Here is a 13,869-nt window from a genome sequence, read left to right on the forward strand (position 1 = left end):
GGGAGAAGATAGGCCAGTATCCACAGCACGCCCACCTTCTCCCTTCCCTCCCCCCAACAACCCTTCCCAGCCCTGTCAGAAGAGCGCAAATAAAAAATACCACCGAACCGAACCCAGCAGCGGGCAAGTGGGAGGCCCTGCCCACCCTTCCCCCTGAAGCAGGAGGTTCCATCTCCACCCCAACCCCCGCCCTGAAAACATTCACAGCCCTAGGAGCAGGGCTAGGCCCACCCCCAAGTCCCGCACTCCCCCCAAAGGGGTACAACACCCTGTCCATCCCATCCCCATATGTACATCACCGTCCCAAGCTCGGGACAGCTGGGGGTAGGAGAAGCAAAGTGCTATGATCCCCTTCCCCTTCATAGCTCCAAAGACTCAACCAGGAGGACCCCAGGCCAAGGGAAGACTTGACAGAGATAGGAAGGTCATCTCACACACACACACACACACACACACACACACACACACACACACACACACACACAAACTCCTCCACACACATATATGCACAAACACACCCACATGTTGAAACCTCTTGCAAAGTTTTGGCTGCTGGGGTCCGGCATGTCTGAAATTCACAGAGGAGGGTGTGCCTTCTGTGAGGCTGATGCCCTGGTGAATCACACCAAGTGGCAGTGCCCATGCTGAGCAGGTCCTCATGGCTGGGCAAATGCTGGGCAGCGTCTGTCCCAGGCAGAGCAAGTGCCCCTGCCATGTCCCTGAGGTAGCTGGTGCCTGTGCAAAAGTTAAGAGTGCACCTTCTAGGAAAACCCCCCCCCGCCAATGAGGTGGGGGGGTTCCCTCATACTGAAGACTCCTCTGGGTTGGAGTCAGGCAGTGGCTGACGCTGCTGGAGTTTCCGTCGCAATTCATCAGCGAGCTCAGGCAGTGGGTGCCCAGATCCTCCTCGGTCCTCTCCGCCCAACTGTAGGCGCACATAACCATTGGCATTTGAGTTCCGCCCACCTCCTAGGTGAAGCCGAGTTGGAGAAGGCAGGGGCTGGCCAGGTATGCCAGGAGGTGGGGAAGGGGGCCCACCCCCAGGCTGGCACCGGGCATGACCAGGCACAATCTTGAGAGAGCCATCTGAATAATAGTAACCAACAGGATCCCAAAGTTTCTCATCTGTTTCCGGGCCAGGACGGAAGGGGGGACTGGCTGGCTCCTTGGGTAGTTCCAGGGGGTACACCAGCGTCCTCTCGGCTGCCTTGGCACCCTTTTCAAGCTCTTCTCGCAGGCGCCGGCGGAGGGAGAGAACCAACAGCAGCAGGACCAGGCACACAGCCCCCAGGGCCACCACGGCTAGCCACACAAGCCCCAGGTTTTCCAGGGGAGCCCGCGCCTCCAGGGTCACTGATGAACCGGCCACCACGGCAACAAGGTAGCTTTCTGCAGCCAGTCTTGTCCCCTGCTCCTCCGAATAGCAATGATAGGGCCCGGAGTGGCGGGACTGGGCAGTCATCACCACCAGCGCCTGGAGTCCCATGTCATAAAGGAAGGAGCCAGGCTGTTCTGCAGGGAGGTCCCGGCCTCTGAAGGTCCAGTGGGCATGAGCCAAATTGGAGGAGAGGTGACAGGGTAGGACCAGGTCTGTGCCTGCCACAACAGTGATGTTTTTGGGAACAGGTCTGACTGCAGAGGCAGAAATGAGAAAGAACTGAGTGTTAGTTAACACAGGAACCCCAGGCCCCACAGTGAGAGGAGATGCACTAACTCTGGCTGTGATCCAGGGACCCGTCCCCAAAACGAGGGAAAAAAAGAAAAACAGCTCACCTTTTTTAATGCCATACTGGTTACACACCTTTGAAGTGTCCAAGTTTGCCACATGTTGGACCAGAAGGGACCTGGTGGGGAAGTGAGGCGACATCAGTGGGCCAATTCCAACCACCTTTGCCTCCCCTCCTGGCCCTGGCACTCAGATTACCAACTCACCCTGAGTGACCACTGGTGGTGGCCACACAGCGGCTGGTGTTGACATTCCAGGCACAGTAGGGGTCCCTGGCAAGGACGCAGTCTACACAGAAGCGGTACTTTGTGCAGTCCGCCAGGGACAACTGAACCAGTTGAGAGCGAGAGCCGGCGAAGAGCACCTTCTGCAGAAGAATAAGGCGGAGGGTGAGCCTCGTAACGCCCTGGGGATGGCTGAGGTTTGTTCAGAGAGCATAAACACACTAGGTCCTCCAAGAGAGGAGAAGGCGGAAGACAAATCCAGGCCAGAGGAACAAATTTGATGAGGGCTTATGACAAGCCAGCACAATCCTAATCACTTTACAGACATGACCTTATTAGACGTGACCTTATTTAGACGGCAGACGTGAGGCCGAGGTGTGCTCACACATGGTCTAAGAAGACTCAGTTTCCCCCAGCCCCAGGAGCCAGCAGTTACAGCAGTGTCTAAGGTGGTTTTCCTGTTTGAACGGTGACTGCCAATCTGTATGTCTGCACAGCCCCACAATGACCTTGCTGCCGGCTCATTATTCAGCATTCTGGGGAGCAACTCTGTCGCAATAGCTGGTAAATGGCAAGCAAATCAAAATCCAGAGAGTGCTGTGGATATACCAGTTTTGCAAAAAGGTTTTTTTTTTTTTTTAAAACAAAACAAAACCAAAACCAACCAAACAAAAAACCCATGAACTCTTCTTTTAAGTAAATGAATGAGCCAGGAACAGAAGGGCTGGCTCAGAGACCCACTAGGGACTAAAGGAAAATGGATGTCCCTTGTTGCATGGGTACCAAAACATCTTGACTGAGAAGGGACTGCAGGTAGAACCCCAGCCCCACCTGGAAGGTCCTGAAAAACACAGAAGGGAGTTTGCTGAGGCTAGATGCTGGGAATGGGAACCCCACAGAGACTGGCTCTATATGAGAACCTTGGGGGACAGGTTCTGGCACCTTAGATCTCTTACTTCCGGGAACTCGCAAGAGCTAAGTGAGACAGACGGTGCTGCAGAGAGTATCGACGGAGGTACACGTGGCCCGTCTTACCTTGCTCTGAGACAGCACCAGACTTTCCACTGGCTCCTGGTCAAACACCTGAAGCTCCTCTACCATGTGGATCCAGGGCCCCAAGCTCACAGCTTTCAGCAGCCAGCCATCTCCTGGAGAGGCGATGGGAAATATGTAAATGAGGAATCAGCCACAGGGCCTCCCTAGGTTCCCAGCTTTGGGCATACCTGAAGCGCCTACCTGTCCCAATGAACAACACTGTATAGGTGGCTCCATCAAGCCCTGGGACCCTGTCGGCCACCAAGTGTGTGAAGTTAGTGTTCTTCTTCACAAGCAGGGGGCGGCCCAACCGAGGCTTCACCTGGTCCTCCATCAGCGGGTGCTTCTTGATGAAGTTGAGGATGTTGTCCGGCAGCTCCAGAGAACTGGTGTAGCCATTGTCTCGGTGCCAGTTGTTGATGCACTGTGTTGGAGAGGGGCGTGGGGAGGACGGCTGTCAGTGAGCTGGTGAATGAACCGGTCCTGGAGCTGATGTCGGGAGCACATCCCCATGCCGAAAACTCACCGAACCGGGCCGAGGGCTGGGTACCGGGTCAGTATAGCGGGACCACTTCTGGGATTGCTCACTGTACTCCTTATAGGGACCCTCGAACACCTGCTGGATCTGTTCCAACTGGTACTCACAGATGGCTGACAGGTCCATATCACCCCTGTTAAAGAAAGATCTTGGAAGTCAGGTTCTGTATCTGCTTGCCCCCACTGTACCCAGCTCCAGAGGAAAAAGTAGAAAGGGTAAGGCTTGGTATGGCGCAGTCATGACCACGAGATAGCTCTGAGGTATCACCCAAGGTAGCGTTCTGCTCACCTTCCCCCACAGAGCTTTTCCCTCACAGAGCTTTAAAAAGAGCAAGCACAAAGTCATCTAGGCTGCCAAGCGCTGACTGGCTGGACTTCCTCCAGGCGCCTGTGCGGGGGGGGGGGGGGGGGGGGGGCCTCACACCCACACACCATCCCTACCTGACCTGACCACCTGCTCCTTCCTACCCCCAGCTACCCCGGAGCATCTTACCATCGGGCTTGAAAAACCCCGAAGAAGGTGGTGTTGTGCCAAGAGGCGCCCAGCAGGGTGTGCACTGCCCGCAGCTGATTGAAGTAGACCTTCCAGTCGGGGGCTGAGCACACCAACCGAGCTTTCAGGAACGTGGTCCATTTCTTCTGCAGGGTCCGTGCTCCCCCCATGTCGCCCTGGCAGATGGCAAAGAGACGAGGCTGGTCAGCCCCCGCCAGGCCTTCAGGGCTCCCGCTGCCCACCACTGCGGAACTTGGTACCTTACAGACGCGCGCCACACGAGCCACCACCTGCTCAGAGTAACAGTCATACTCCACCGCCCGCTCACTGAAGAAGAAGTAGATCTTGTCATCGTCTCCCGTGAAGCTCCCCACACTCTCAGGCACAAAGGCAGAGCCTACAAAGTGCGGTTCTACGACAAAGCAAGTAGAGTCAGTGACACAGTCCCAGGGCCTTTGAGGACCCTTCTGCCCATGGCTTCCCCAGTCCCATTTTATAATTCACCATTTAGCCAAAAAGCCAGGTACTCTGTCTTGATGGAGTGGTGGGGCCCCATGTTTCGAAGGATAACCGGCTCTGTGCCCAGGAAGTTGTTGAGTGTGGCCGAGTACAGCTCACCGTCTGTGGGAGACAGCCGTGGGTCAAAGAGGCTAGAAAGCTGAGGTAGAGATGGACTCTGGAGACAAGCCCAGAGTGTGACGTCCCAGATTTGTCTGCGATGGCGGCAACCACTCACCCACAAGGAGTCCAGTGTGGCCCTTAGCTGGGTCATATGGGCATTTACCCTTCCCATCCTCAAATTCTGCACGATCCAAGGTGAACGTGAGCATGTTCTAGAGGCAGGAAGACATTGAAGACCGGTGTTAATACACACCCCCCAACAGTCGGAAAGAAATCATGGCCCGAGAGGAAGGAGGTCACAGAGGTTAGGACCAGGTGGGCAAGGAGCACACCCAAAGAGAGGGAAACACTCACGATGTAGGTGCACTTGGGCTGGAAGGCGTAGGTACCACAGACATACAGATGAGAGGCATTGTATGGCTGAAGGAAGCGGATGAAGTTGAAGCACTCGGTCTTCGGAGAGAAAGGTATTACAGGTTAGTGAGGACTGAGAGCCAGAGATGGGCGATCACCAGGGTCCAGACTAGGGTGGGAGGCCAGCACCCCACTGGCAGGGGAAGTGGCCTAAGTACTCACCTGGTTGCTCTTTCCTTTCTGGGTACACTCAATTTTCTTCTCAGTTGGAGCCTCCCAGGAGATCTGAGGATTGGACAGGGCAAATCAGCAATGTCACAGGTACGTGCTAAGTGTGTGTCCCAAACACCCCTCCAGCTACACCATGAGTGACACCTGGTCCCTATTCTGATAGAAGCCACAAACCACCCCAACTGACAGAAACTAACCCAGTCCCCCATTCTGATAGAAGCCACAAACCACCCCAACTGACAGAAATAAGGAGTGGGGAGCAACTGCTAATCCTGACACCCTGAGAGAGAGCGCGGGGCTGAGGGATAGCCTGCACAGGCCACGCCCCGAGTCCTTTCCCTCTCCCCTCTGCGTGCCTCCCACTGCCCCACCTCTCACCACTCCTTGCAGCTCCAGAGCCTCTACGCTGAAGGCAAACAGCGCCTCTCGGGCCCCCACATATAAAAGGCCAGAATGTTCTGTCAGGGTCAGGGTCAGGAAGTCCTGGATGCCCGTCTGGGAGAAGCGCCTCACTACTGTGACCAGCTCTGCAGGAACAGGAATTAGAAGGTGGTGGGGGATGAGCAGGGGTGGATGGAATCCTCCCTGGGGTTCCAGGAATCCATCAATCTTCCTTTGTCCAAGGATCCCCTGGGCTTCATCATCACAATTCTCCACAAAAACTAGCACCACACACACAGAGCCGACAGTCAGTCAAACCCCTACGGGCCATAAAGGACTTTTTCTGAATAGCCTTTGGTTCAACAGCTCCATCTTACCCAGGCTTCCAAAGCCCTTCTTCAGCCTGGGAGGAGGCAATCTGGGTTGGGAAAGGGGAAGGAAGGATATCTCAGCCAAAGCTTCCGGCCAGAGGAAGCCATCTGACTGACTCTCACTCAGGGTCAGCGGTACCTCAGGCACAGAGCTGGACACTTCCCACCCACCCCCATCCTAGCTTCCTCGGTTGCCATTTCCTGTTCGGCTACTTGCTGACCACGGTAGGCAGGTCTAGTGCAGCAGGAGGCAGGAAATATTGTGAGTATGCCATGTTTAAGAAGCCATTCACCCCAGCAGTGGCCAATCCAGGCACGCAGAGATGCCAAGGTGTCGTGTGGAGAAGGAGGAAGAGGTTAGGACCGGGAGATCAAAGGAACTAGAGACTCAGAGATCAGAGATGGTTTTGAGCCTGGGAAGCTGTGCTGCCATCCAGCACATGTAGGGCATGATCACACATACAATCATGTAATCTGTCAGAGGCCCATACACCTGTGCACCTGTCCACAGGATCCCCACTTAAACCAGCTTCAGGCTCGGGAGGCAGTGACCAGCGGGAGCTGGGTCCGCATGGGAGGGGCTTTAATAGCAGCTGAGAGCAGCTAGTGGGAGGTGAGCTCATCCCACGTCCCAAGAGCACAGAGATGACACAAACACCTGACATCACCACCTCTTCACACAGGTGTGTGTGTGCGCGCGCGTTCAAGCGCACTCGTGCAAAGGAGAGCTATCTGGTCGGCTGTGCCTCACCCCCCACCCCCCACCCGTGAAGCACTTAGATACGCCCACCCAGAGCCATCAGAAGGATCTAGTGGTATAGCATAGGAGGCCATTGGGATAAATTAAAGGGGCTTCTAGGGACAGACAGCTACAAAGACTAGAGATGGGGTTCGGTTACACTTGCCCTGGGGTTCAGGTTTCTCTCTCTAGGCTTCCAAGCATGAGTGACAATTCAAATGAGGAATAGGGAGGTTGATGCAGAAACTACCTCCTGTGCACACAAGGACAGCCAGGTCTGGGTGAGGGTGGGCGTGGAGTGGTATGAGATCCCACAATGTTATTCCAGTATCAGAAAAGGGGCAAAGCTCAGGTCTAGACCCGCACTACCAGTTCTGGCTCCCTGGGGCCACTTGAGTTTCTTAGAAAGCCACCGCCACACACACCGTATAAAGGTCTGTGCTTGGGGGTAAACCCTCAGCAGCAGCTCCTGCTCCTTCCTTCAAGCATCACTCCCACCTCGCCCTTCCCCCAGCAGTCTGTCCCAGCCTCCCTCTGGCCCTGCTTCCCATGCTTCAGGCACTCACCCCCAGAAGATACTGTCTTCCGGGGCACAAGGTTCCACCACATCTCAGCCCCGATGCCCAGGCCCCACAGCCCTGCTGCCAGCAGCCAGACAGTCCAGTGTGGGGCCATGGCAGACACCCAGGGTCTAAACTTCAGTCTAGCAGCCCTGCTGAAGGAAAAGAAACTGATCAGCATCACAGACTGGAAGGGGGCCCGCACCAAGAGACAGGCAGCACAGGGCGCACACTGGAACAAACCTCCCCTGGAGCCCTTGGATCTCCCCCTGCTCCTCCCCCCCCCCTTTTTGGAGCAGATCTAGCTCCTGCAACTGGCCTCTGTCCCTAAGAGCCCTGGAGGTCTCAGAAGAGCCAGGAGAGGAACTTAGTCAGCAAGCACCTAGGCGTGGGCAGTCATCAAAAAGCCTTCTGTGGCCTCCAGGCCGTCCCTATTCCCTTTCTTCAACAGGGAGTTGTGTAGAAAAAATAAAAGAGGGAGGGACTCCCTCCTCCTTCAAGCCTTAAAGGTTTCAGAGTTTCTTGCAATAACTGTAAAAAACAGGGCTTGCTACCAGTGGGACTCCAGACAGCCTCAAGACCCAATTCGGAGAGATATACCCCTTATCCAGCAGACGCAAGGAGCCGGTTGGGCAAAGACCTCCAGTGAGGGACTTGGTGAAGCAGGCAGCGTGCAGAGTTCCCGGCCCCAGCCTGTCCCCTCCCCCAGCGCAGACAATAGCCGGGCAGAGCCCAAACCGGGTTCCACATCAGCAGAGCTGGAGTAGGAGTGGGGCCGGGAACCAAATGGGCCCAGCTTCTCGAGGCCCCTTTGTTGCCCAAGAGGGAGGCAGGAAGTGGGTGGGATGGGCGTGGAAATGACCAGGGCCAGTCCTGTTCCTCCAACAGCCTTCTAGGAGACACTGACCCTCCCGCAGAGAGGCGGTCGAGCCATGAGTCGGCTCCAGCTTCTGGGGATCTCCCCGCCGCGGCGGGAGCGGGATCGTGGAGGGAAGTGAAATGGGTTGGGGAGGCCGAAGTAGGGTTCTCCTGGACTACAGGGGACGCCCACGAATGATCGTCAAGAGCTACCCCCCCCCCCCAGGCTCTGACGAACGTTCTTAACTCAGGGATTGCACCCCGGGGACTCTGCACTAGGCTCTAGGCCAACGAGACTGATTTCCACTAGTCCAGACGCTAGGGGCCTGGAACAGAGATGCAGAATCTGGGGATTGCACCCCAAAACAAAAGGTTGCTAGCCGAGACCCGGTCCGGGTCTCCCTACTGTGGGCTCTCCCCTCCCCCAGCTCCGGGGATTTGAATGCAAACAAAGCGGCAGCGCTGGGAGCGTGGCAAAGCCCGGCTTGCGGACGCCCCCTGTCGGCCCAGAACCCCAGCGCGGGAAGGGCGGGGGGCTGGGGCTGCCTTCCCCAGGGCAGTCCCCCCTGACACACCCTCAGTTTCCTCTCTGCCAATTACCCTAGGCTGGGGTCAAAACCCGGTGGCGCGCTCCGAGAATCTGCTTGCGTAGCGGTGACCCAACCCCCAGCTCTTCTCAAGGCAAGGGACACGGACAGCCAGGGGGATGGAGGACCGGGATTCGCGCCCCACACTTGCACAGCCGGTCGTGGATCGCAGCGCTCCAGAGCGGGACCGAGCGACCGAGCTCTGGAGAGGGGGCTGGTCTCAGTGCCAGCCCGCCTCTGGAGCAGAACGAGAGGGCGGGGGGCCGCGCTAGGGAAATCCGATCCCACAACATCGGCTACGGTCCAAGCCCGCCCCTAACTTTCCGTCGAGGTGGGGGGAACCGGAGCAGTTCGCGAGCCTGGCAAAGATTCGGACCGCGCACTGGACAGCCCAAGAGTCCCCCACTGTCCCCAGCTCCCGCCGCTCCGGCCAAAGGAGCTGCAGTCACTGCTTGCCTAGATACAGATCGTCCGCTGGGCAGCCCGCGGCGGACTGGAGAGGGACCCGGATCGGACAGCTGTCTGCGCTGTCGCCCCGCCCTGCACCCCCAGACGCTGTACCCTAGCGCACACGCCACCCCCTACCCAAGCAAGGGGACAAAGCGGCGGCCCCGGGGCCCCAGCGCTCCGGCCTCTCTCACCTCTTCCGTGCAGCTCCAATCCCTGGGCGCCGCCCTCGCGTTTGGCTGCGGCCACCTTCCTCCCCTGCCCCCGCGCCGCTCCAGACTGCGCCGGCCCGCCAGCACGCTAAGGCTGTCCCGCGCCACCGCCCCTCGGTCCCAGCACGTCTCTCGGCGCCCCTAAGCTCGGGTTCGGCGCTCCCCCGCGCCGGGCGCCGGTTCTTTCTCCGCTGCAGCCGCCGCTCTCCGCCCCCAACCCCCTGACGTCAGGCAAGGAGGGTGTCGAGTGGTGGCCGGGGGCGGGACGCGAAGGCCCGCCCAGGAGGGGGCTGCGACCCGCTGCCTTGCTTGCCCAGCACTGAGGCTTGGGGACCCTTGGCGACTCTTGCAGCTCGGGAGTCAAGGTCTACGCCACAGCGCCCGGAGGAGGGGGGCGGGGAGGGACTCCAGGCGTTGCCACCGGGAACTGCACTCACCTGGTCTTCCCGAAGTGTGCCTTCAAGCCCTGAGGCGTGCTGGGCTTTCTGGAAGGGTTGAGGGGCTCCCCCACGCTCCAGTTACTGAAACGAAAGCTGGCAAACCATTTTGGGACTTGTATCCTAAGGGGGTGGCGCAGCAAGAGAAGAAACTGAAGGTTCTCTCAGGGGCTAACCACAGTGGTCAGTCTTTGGGCTCCAAAGTCCTCTTCCCTTCTGGCCCTAACCCTCGGACTGGAAGGAGCAGCTCACAGAGGAGACCCCAATTCTTCAGGCAGCTCCTAGTTTCCAGGCTCCAGCATAGCCTACCCCCAGGAAATGAAATGACTCCTGGTGCGGCTTGGAAGGCTGATTAACAGGCGGCACGAGCCCCGCTGTTCAGATGAAAGGGGCTGGAGAGAGCCACGCGGAGAACTACCACCACCTTCAGAACTGCCAGCCTCCGCCCACAGGCGCTCTTGGAAGTAACTTGTAGCTTTGGCCTCCTGGTCGGTGCTGGCCCGCAAGTCCTTCCAACCAGCTACACCTCCAGTAGGCAGGTGGACTGAGAAACCTGGGCAAACTGCCTCAGCGGTACCTGGAGACCACCTCCAACCAGAGTCAAAGGACAGGGACGAAGGGAAGGAGGCCTGGAGGTTTCTGTGGTAACTCTGAGCCCTATGGGGCAGTCCTGGAGGGAAAAAAAACACTTCAGACCCCATAAGCAGATCTGGAGTATAAATCAGTCCCACAGCAGCTTTTGTTCTGGGTAAAAACTTGGCATATGAAAAGCAGAGACCAGAAGAGCAATGGGGTTAAACGAGAAAGGCAACCCAGTTTGGTTATAGCAACAATTGGGTCTTTACTGGGACACAGAAGGGCCCCTTCTCCCTCGCTGGCCAGAGCTGCGTTTCCCAGATCCTTTCCATTAGGAAACAAAGCTGTGGCCTCAGAGATAGGAGGAGGGCCAGCTATTGCTGGGGGGGGGGGGGGGCTATGAAAGCTGGCCAGGGAGGGAGCCATGCACACGCGTCTTTTTTTTTTTTTTTTAAGGATTTATTTATTTCATGTATGTGAGCACACTGTAGCTGTCTTCAGACACACCAGAAGAGGGTGTCAGATGTCACTACACATGGTTGTGAGCCAGCATGTAGTTGCTGGGAATTGAACTCGGGACCTCTTAACCACTGAACCATCTCTCCAGCCCAAAGAACTGTCTTGGCAGCAATGGGATCCGACTCCTGTTCCATTTTCTAAGGGCAAACCCAACTCCAAGCTCAGGATACTTTAAAAGCCAAGAATCCTCAGCTCCCGGAGGCTGAAACAAGACTTCCAAACCAGCTACTGTTTCTTGTCTCAGCATATCAGAGAAATTAAGCAAACCCGGGGTGGGTGGGTGGGGGGGGAGATGAACAGGCTCAAATTCACACAAACAGCAGGGAAGGCTGAGGTGGAAAAACTGTGAGCCCTGAGCCCAGGAGTTCAAATACATCCTGGACTCTAATGAAACTGGTCCTCAGCTCCATCTCTCTAACAGCCACCGAGCACAGAGCTAACAGTCCACTTCCTGCTGTTTTTCCTTCTCACCTGTAAGCCTTGCCCCCAGAAATGAGGGCTGCTTGGTAGTGATCTGAGCTCCCTGGCTCTACCTCCAAGGTGGCCCCAGTGGAAAGTTTCAGGTTTTAGTTTCACTGGCGGGGACAGTATTCGGTACCTTCATGGCAGGCGCCAGGGTCTTCTAAGCCAGGGATGGAGGTGGAAATGAGACCATTCCAGTAACAGAGTCAGTAAGCCTGTCAGCACAAGGCTCCCAATCTACAGGCCCCCCGCCCCATGCTCTACCTCTGCCCCTTCCCTGCCATGCCTTTACTACCACAGGTCTTTTCCCACAAGTGGATGGGTAGAAGATAAAGTTTCCTCCCATGATTACTTGTTCGTGATTCATGCTTCTTAATAAAAGGCCAACTGGCAGAAAACAAAGGATCCTGAATCGCCCATCAAGAGAAAAAAAAAAAAAAATAGGGGGGGAGGGGGGCGAGGATTGCACATATATCCTCCAGGCCTGCCTAGTATAGGCTATGGAAAACATCACACCCTTAATCCTTATTCAAGCCTGACAGAATAAGGACTCCCCTAACTTACCCCTTTTGCTAAGGCTTCAATGTAGCCAGATACAGGAAACACAAGAAGAGATGTTAAATGCCTCCCAATAGAGCCGATCATTACAGAACCCCAATCCTGGGCATGAGTAGTGTCCTGCTTCTTAGCAACTATCTTTCCTGAGGTAAGTGGTAAGATGGAGACCGGGGGTGTGCCCTGGAGGCGCTATTCAAGGCCTGCTTGGACCTGGACCATTTCCAGTGTATTCAGCAGTTGTCTCCCCACTGGTGGCTGCGTAAAAAGATCAGGGTCGGTCATCTTTCAGGGAGCTCTCTGACCACTGGGACCCAGAGAACTGGGTCATAGGAAAAGGACTTCCTCCAAAAGGACAATTATCAAAGTTGTCCACCTGGGAAGCCCTTCCCTTCCCAGCCCCTCCCTTCCAGCATCACCAAAAGGAAGCAGGAAAACATCCGTCATCATCATCGAGGCCCAGGATACTGCTTTTCCAGTGGCTTTTATCAGGATATCCCTTTCCCCAGGGCTAGGGTCAAAACCCAGAATTCTTGGCCATGAAGAGGCTTCAGTTCTGTTATTCCAACTCAGTTTTAGACCTGATCAGCTCCCAGTGAGTCCCAGAGCAGGACAATTACATGACCTAGTGGAGAGTGTCCACCCTTGTGCAACTTCACATTGCATACAGCTGCCCAGGTTACAGCCAGGCTTCTGAGAGAGACTGAACTGTCACCAACACCTCTTGCCCCCTGGATGTATCTCTCTCTCTCTCTCAGGGATATGTTTTGGGAAAAGGAGCCAGGGAGGATTCCTGATGCCTACATTGATGGACAGTTCCATCCTGTCTCTTAAAGCCAGGTAAAGGCAGCCTCAAGAATGGAAACTCCCCCGGTTCAGACTCTCAGGCCTCCCTGCCCGATCTGCCCTTGGCAAGGAGAACAAAAGAGGGAAATTTCAAGGTGATTTCCAGGTTTCCAGAGCAAACCCAGTAACTGAGGATTAACTGTCAGGGGTGCCCAGAGGCTGAGTGAGAAGGGCTGGCTCTCCAGAGTCCCTGTCCTCCTGTCAAGATCTGAAGCTGACCTGCTTGCTGCTGCTAGGGTGTGAGGGTATGCCAAAGGGGCATGTGATGCGTCCAAGAAGAGAAACCAGAACTATCAGTCAAGTCACTGGGCATCCAAGTCACCTGGCTCCAGAAAGGTTTCTTCCACTTCTCACTTGGCAAAGGCTTTGAGACAGAAAAGATGTTCTCTGTGGTACCCAGTACTAGGCAGAGCCTATGCCTGGTCCTCTAAATAATAGATGTCTCTAGCTCCTAGCCTTCTGGGGACCCAGACAAGCAGGGCAGCTGTGTCTCGATCAGGCTTCTGAAGGTATATGGGGTTGACTTGAGGTATGTTCCTTATTTGTCTAGCTCTGAGTCAGTCCCTAAATATAAACAGAGAAGATTGTACGCAACAACCATGGGGGGGGGGGTAGGGCTGGGGATGAGCATGGATTCTGTCAGAGGAGCGGACAGTGAGAAAGTAAATGGGGGTGGGCTACTCCTGGAGGTACAAAGGGGCCCACTCACTCCTCTAGGGGTTCAGATCAAGGACACTGAGATAACACAAGTAGAGATTAGGACCCAGCAAACTGATCAGGAGACATGGGAAGAAACAGCAGGACCCAGAGCTGTCTTTTGGACCCTCCCCCACCTAACTTTAGGAAGTTGACTTCAGAGCTCAGCACTAAATTGAATTAAGCAAAATCACAGCCCTGATCCAACATCCTGTCTGTATAGTGTCCCTAACAGAGTGAGGAAGACCCAGACAGAGCCCAAATAATTGTTCCTCATCTGGAGTGCCCAGGCTCCAGCAATTCCAGTCCCTGGTAGGACTAATCCTAGATACACTGAGTCCTCAAGTGCAGGACGTGGGTCCTAGGCCCCAATCACATGACTCTTCGAGGTGACACCAGTAG

The 13,869-nt window shown here is 55.9% G+C and overlaps 1 protein-coding gene across 5 annotated transcripts; it reads right to left on the bottom strand.

The window, feature by feature from the left end:
* Positions 1-245: 245 nt before the first annotated feature.
* On the bottom strand, positions 246-9,483 carry SEMA4C (semaphorin 4C). Of its 5 annotated transcripts, XM_080916822.1 has the most exons (15): positions 9,359-9,483; positions 7,279-7,424; positions 5,600-5,748; positions 5,213-5,275; positions 4,991-5,089; positions 4,752-4,848; positions 4,520-4,636; positions 4,276-4,427; positions 4,016-4,191; positions 3,512-3,656; positions 3,187-3,409; positions 2,986-3,098; positions 1,933-2,093; positions 1,774-1,844; positions 246-1,632 (listed from the first exon to the last, which is right to left on the bottom strand). In XM_080916822.1, the coding sequence occupies exons 2-15, from the start codon at positions 7,385-7,387 to the stop codon at positions 803-805; spliced, it is 2,505 nt and encodes an 834-aa protein (XP_080772948.1). In that variant the 5' UTR covers positions 7,388-7,424; positions 9,359-9,483; the 3' UTR covers positions 246-802. The 5 variants fall into 5 exon arrangements, with proteins under 5 accessions (XP_080772948.1, XP_080772945.1, XP_080772946.1 ...); XM_080916819.1 differs by having other exon boundaries at positions 4,016-4,427; XM_080916820.1 differs by having other exon boundaries at positions 4,016-4,427; positions 7,279-7,427; positions 9,359-9,407.
* Positions 9,484-13,869: the final 4,386 nt, after the last annotated feature.

This window comes from Micromys minutus (assembly GCF_963924665.1).
Source record: "Micromys minutus genome assembly, chromosome: 5".
NCBI classification, from domain to species: Eukaryota; Metazoa; Chordata; class Mammalia; order Rodentia; family Muridae; genus Micromys; species Micromys minutus.

What these genes read in the sequence shown, in the direction of transcription:
- SEMA4C (XM_080916819.1), bottom strand. Translation starts at nt 7,387, where the DNA reads ATGGCCCCACACTGGACTGTCTGGCTGCTGGCAGCAGGGCTGTGGGGC. An exon ending in AGTGTTGTTCATTGGGACAG is followed by an intron (nt 3,099 to 3,186) that starts GTAGGCGCTTCA and finishes TCGCCTCTCCAG; the next exon opens with GAGATGGCTGGCTGCTGAAA. An exon ending in CCAGTATGGCATTAAAAAAG is followed by an intron (nt 1,633 to 1,773) that starts GTGAGCTGTTTT and finishes CTGCCTCTGCAG; the next exon opens with TCAGACCTGTTCCCAAAAAC.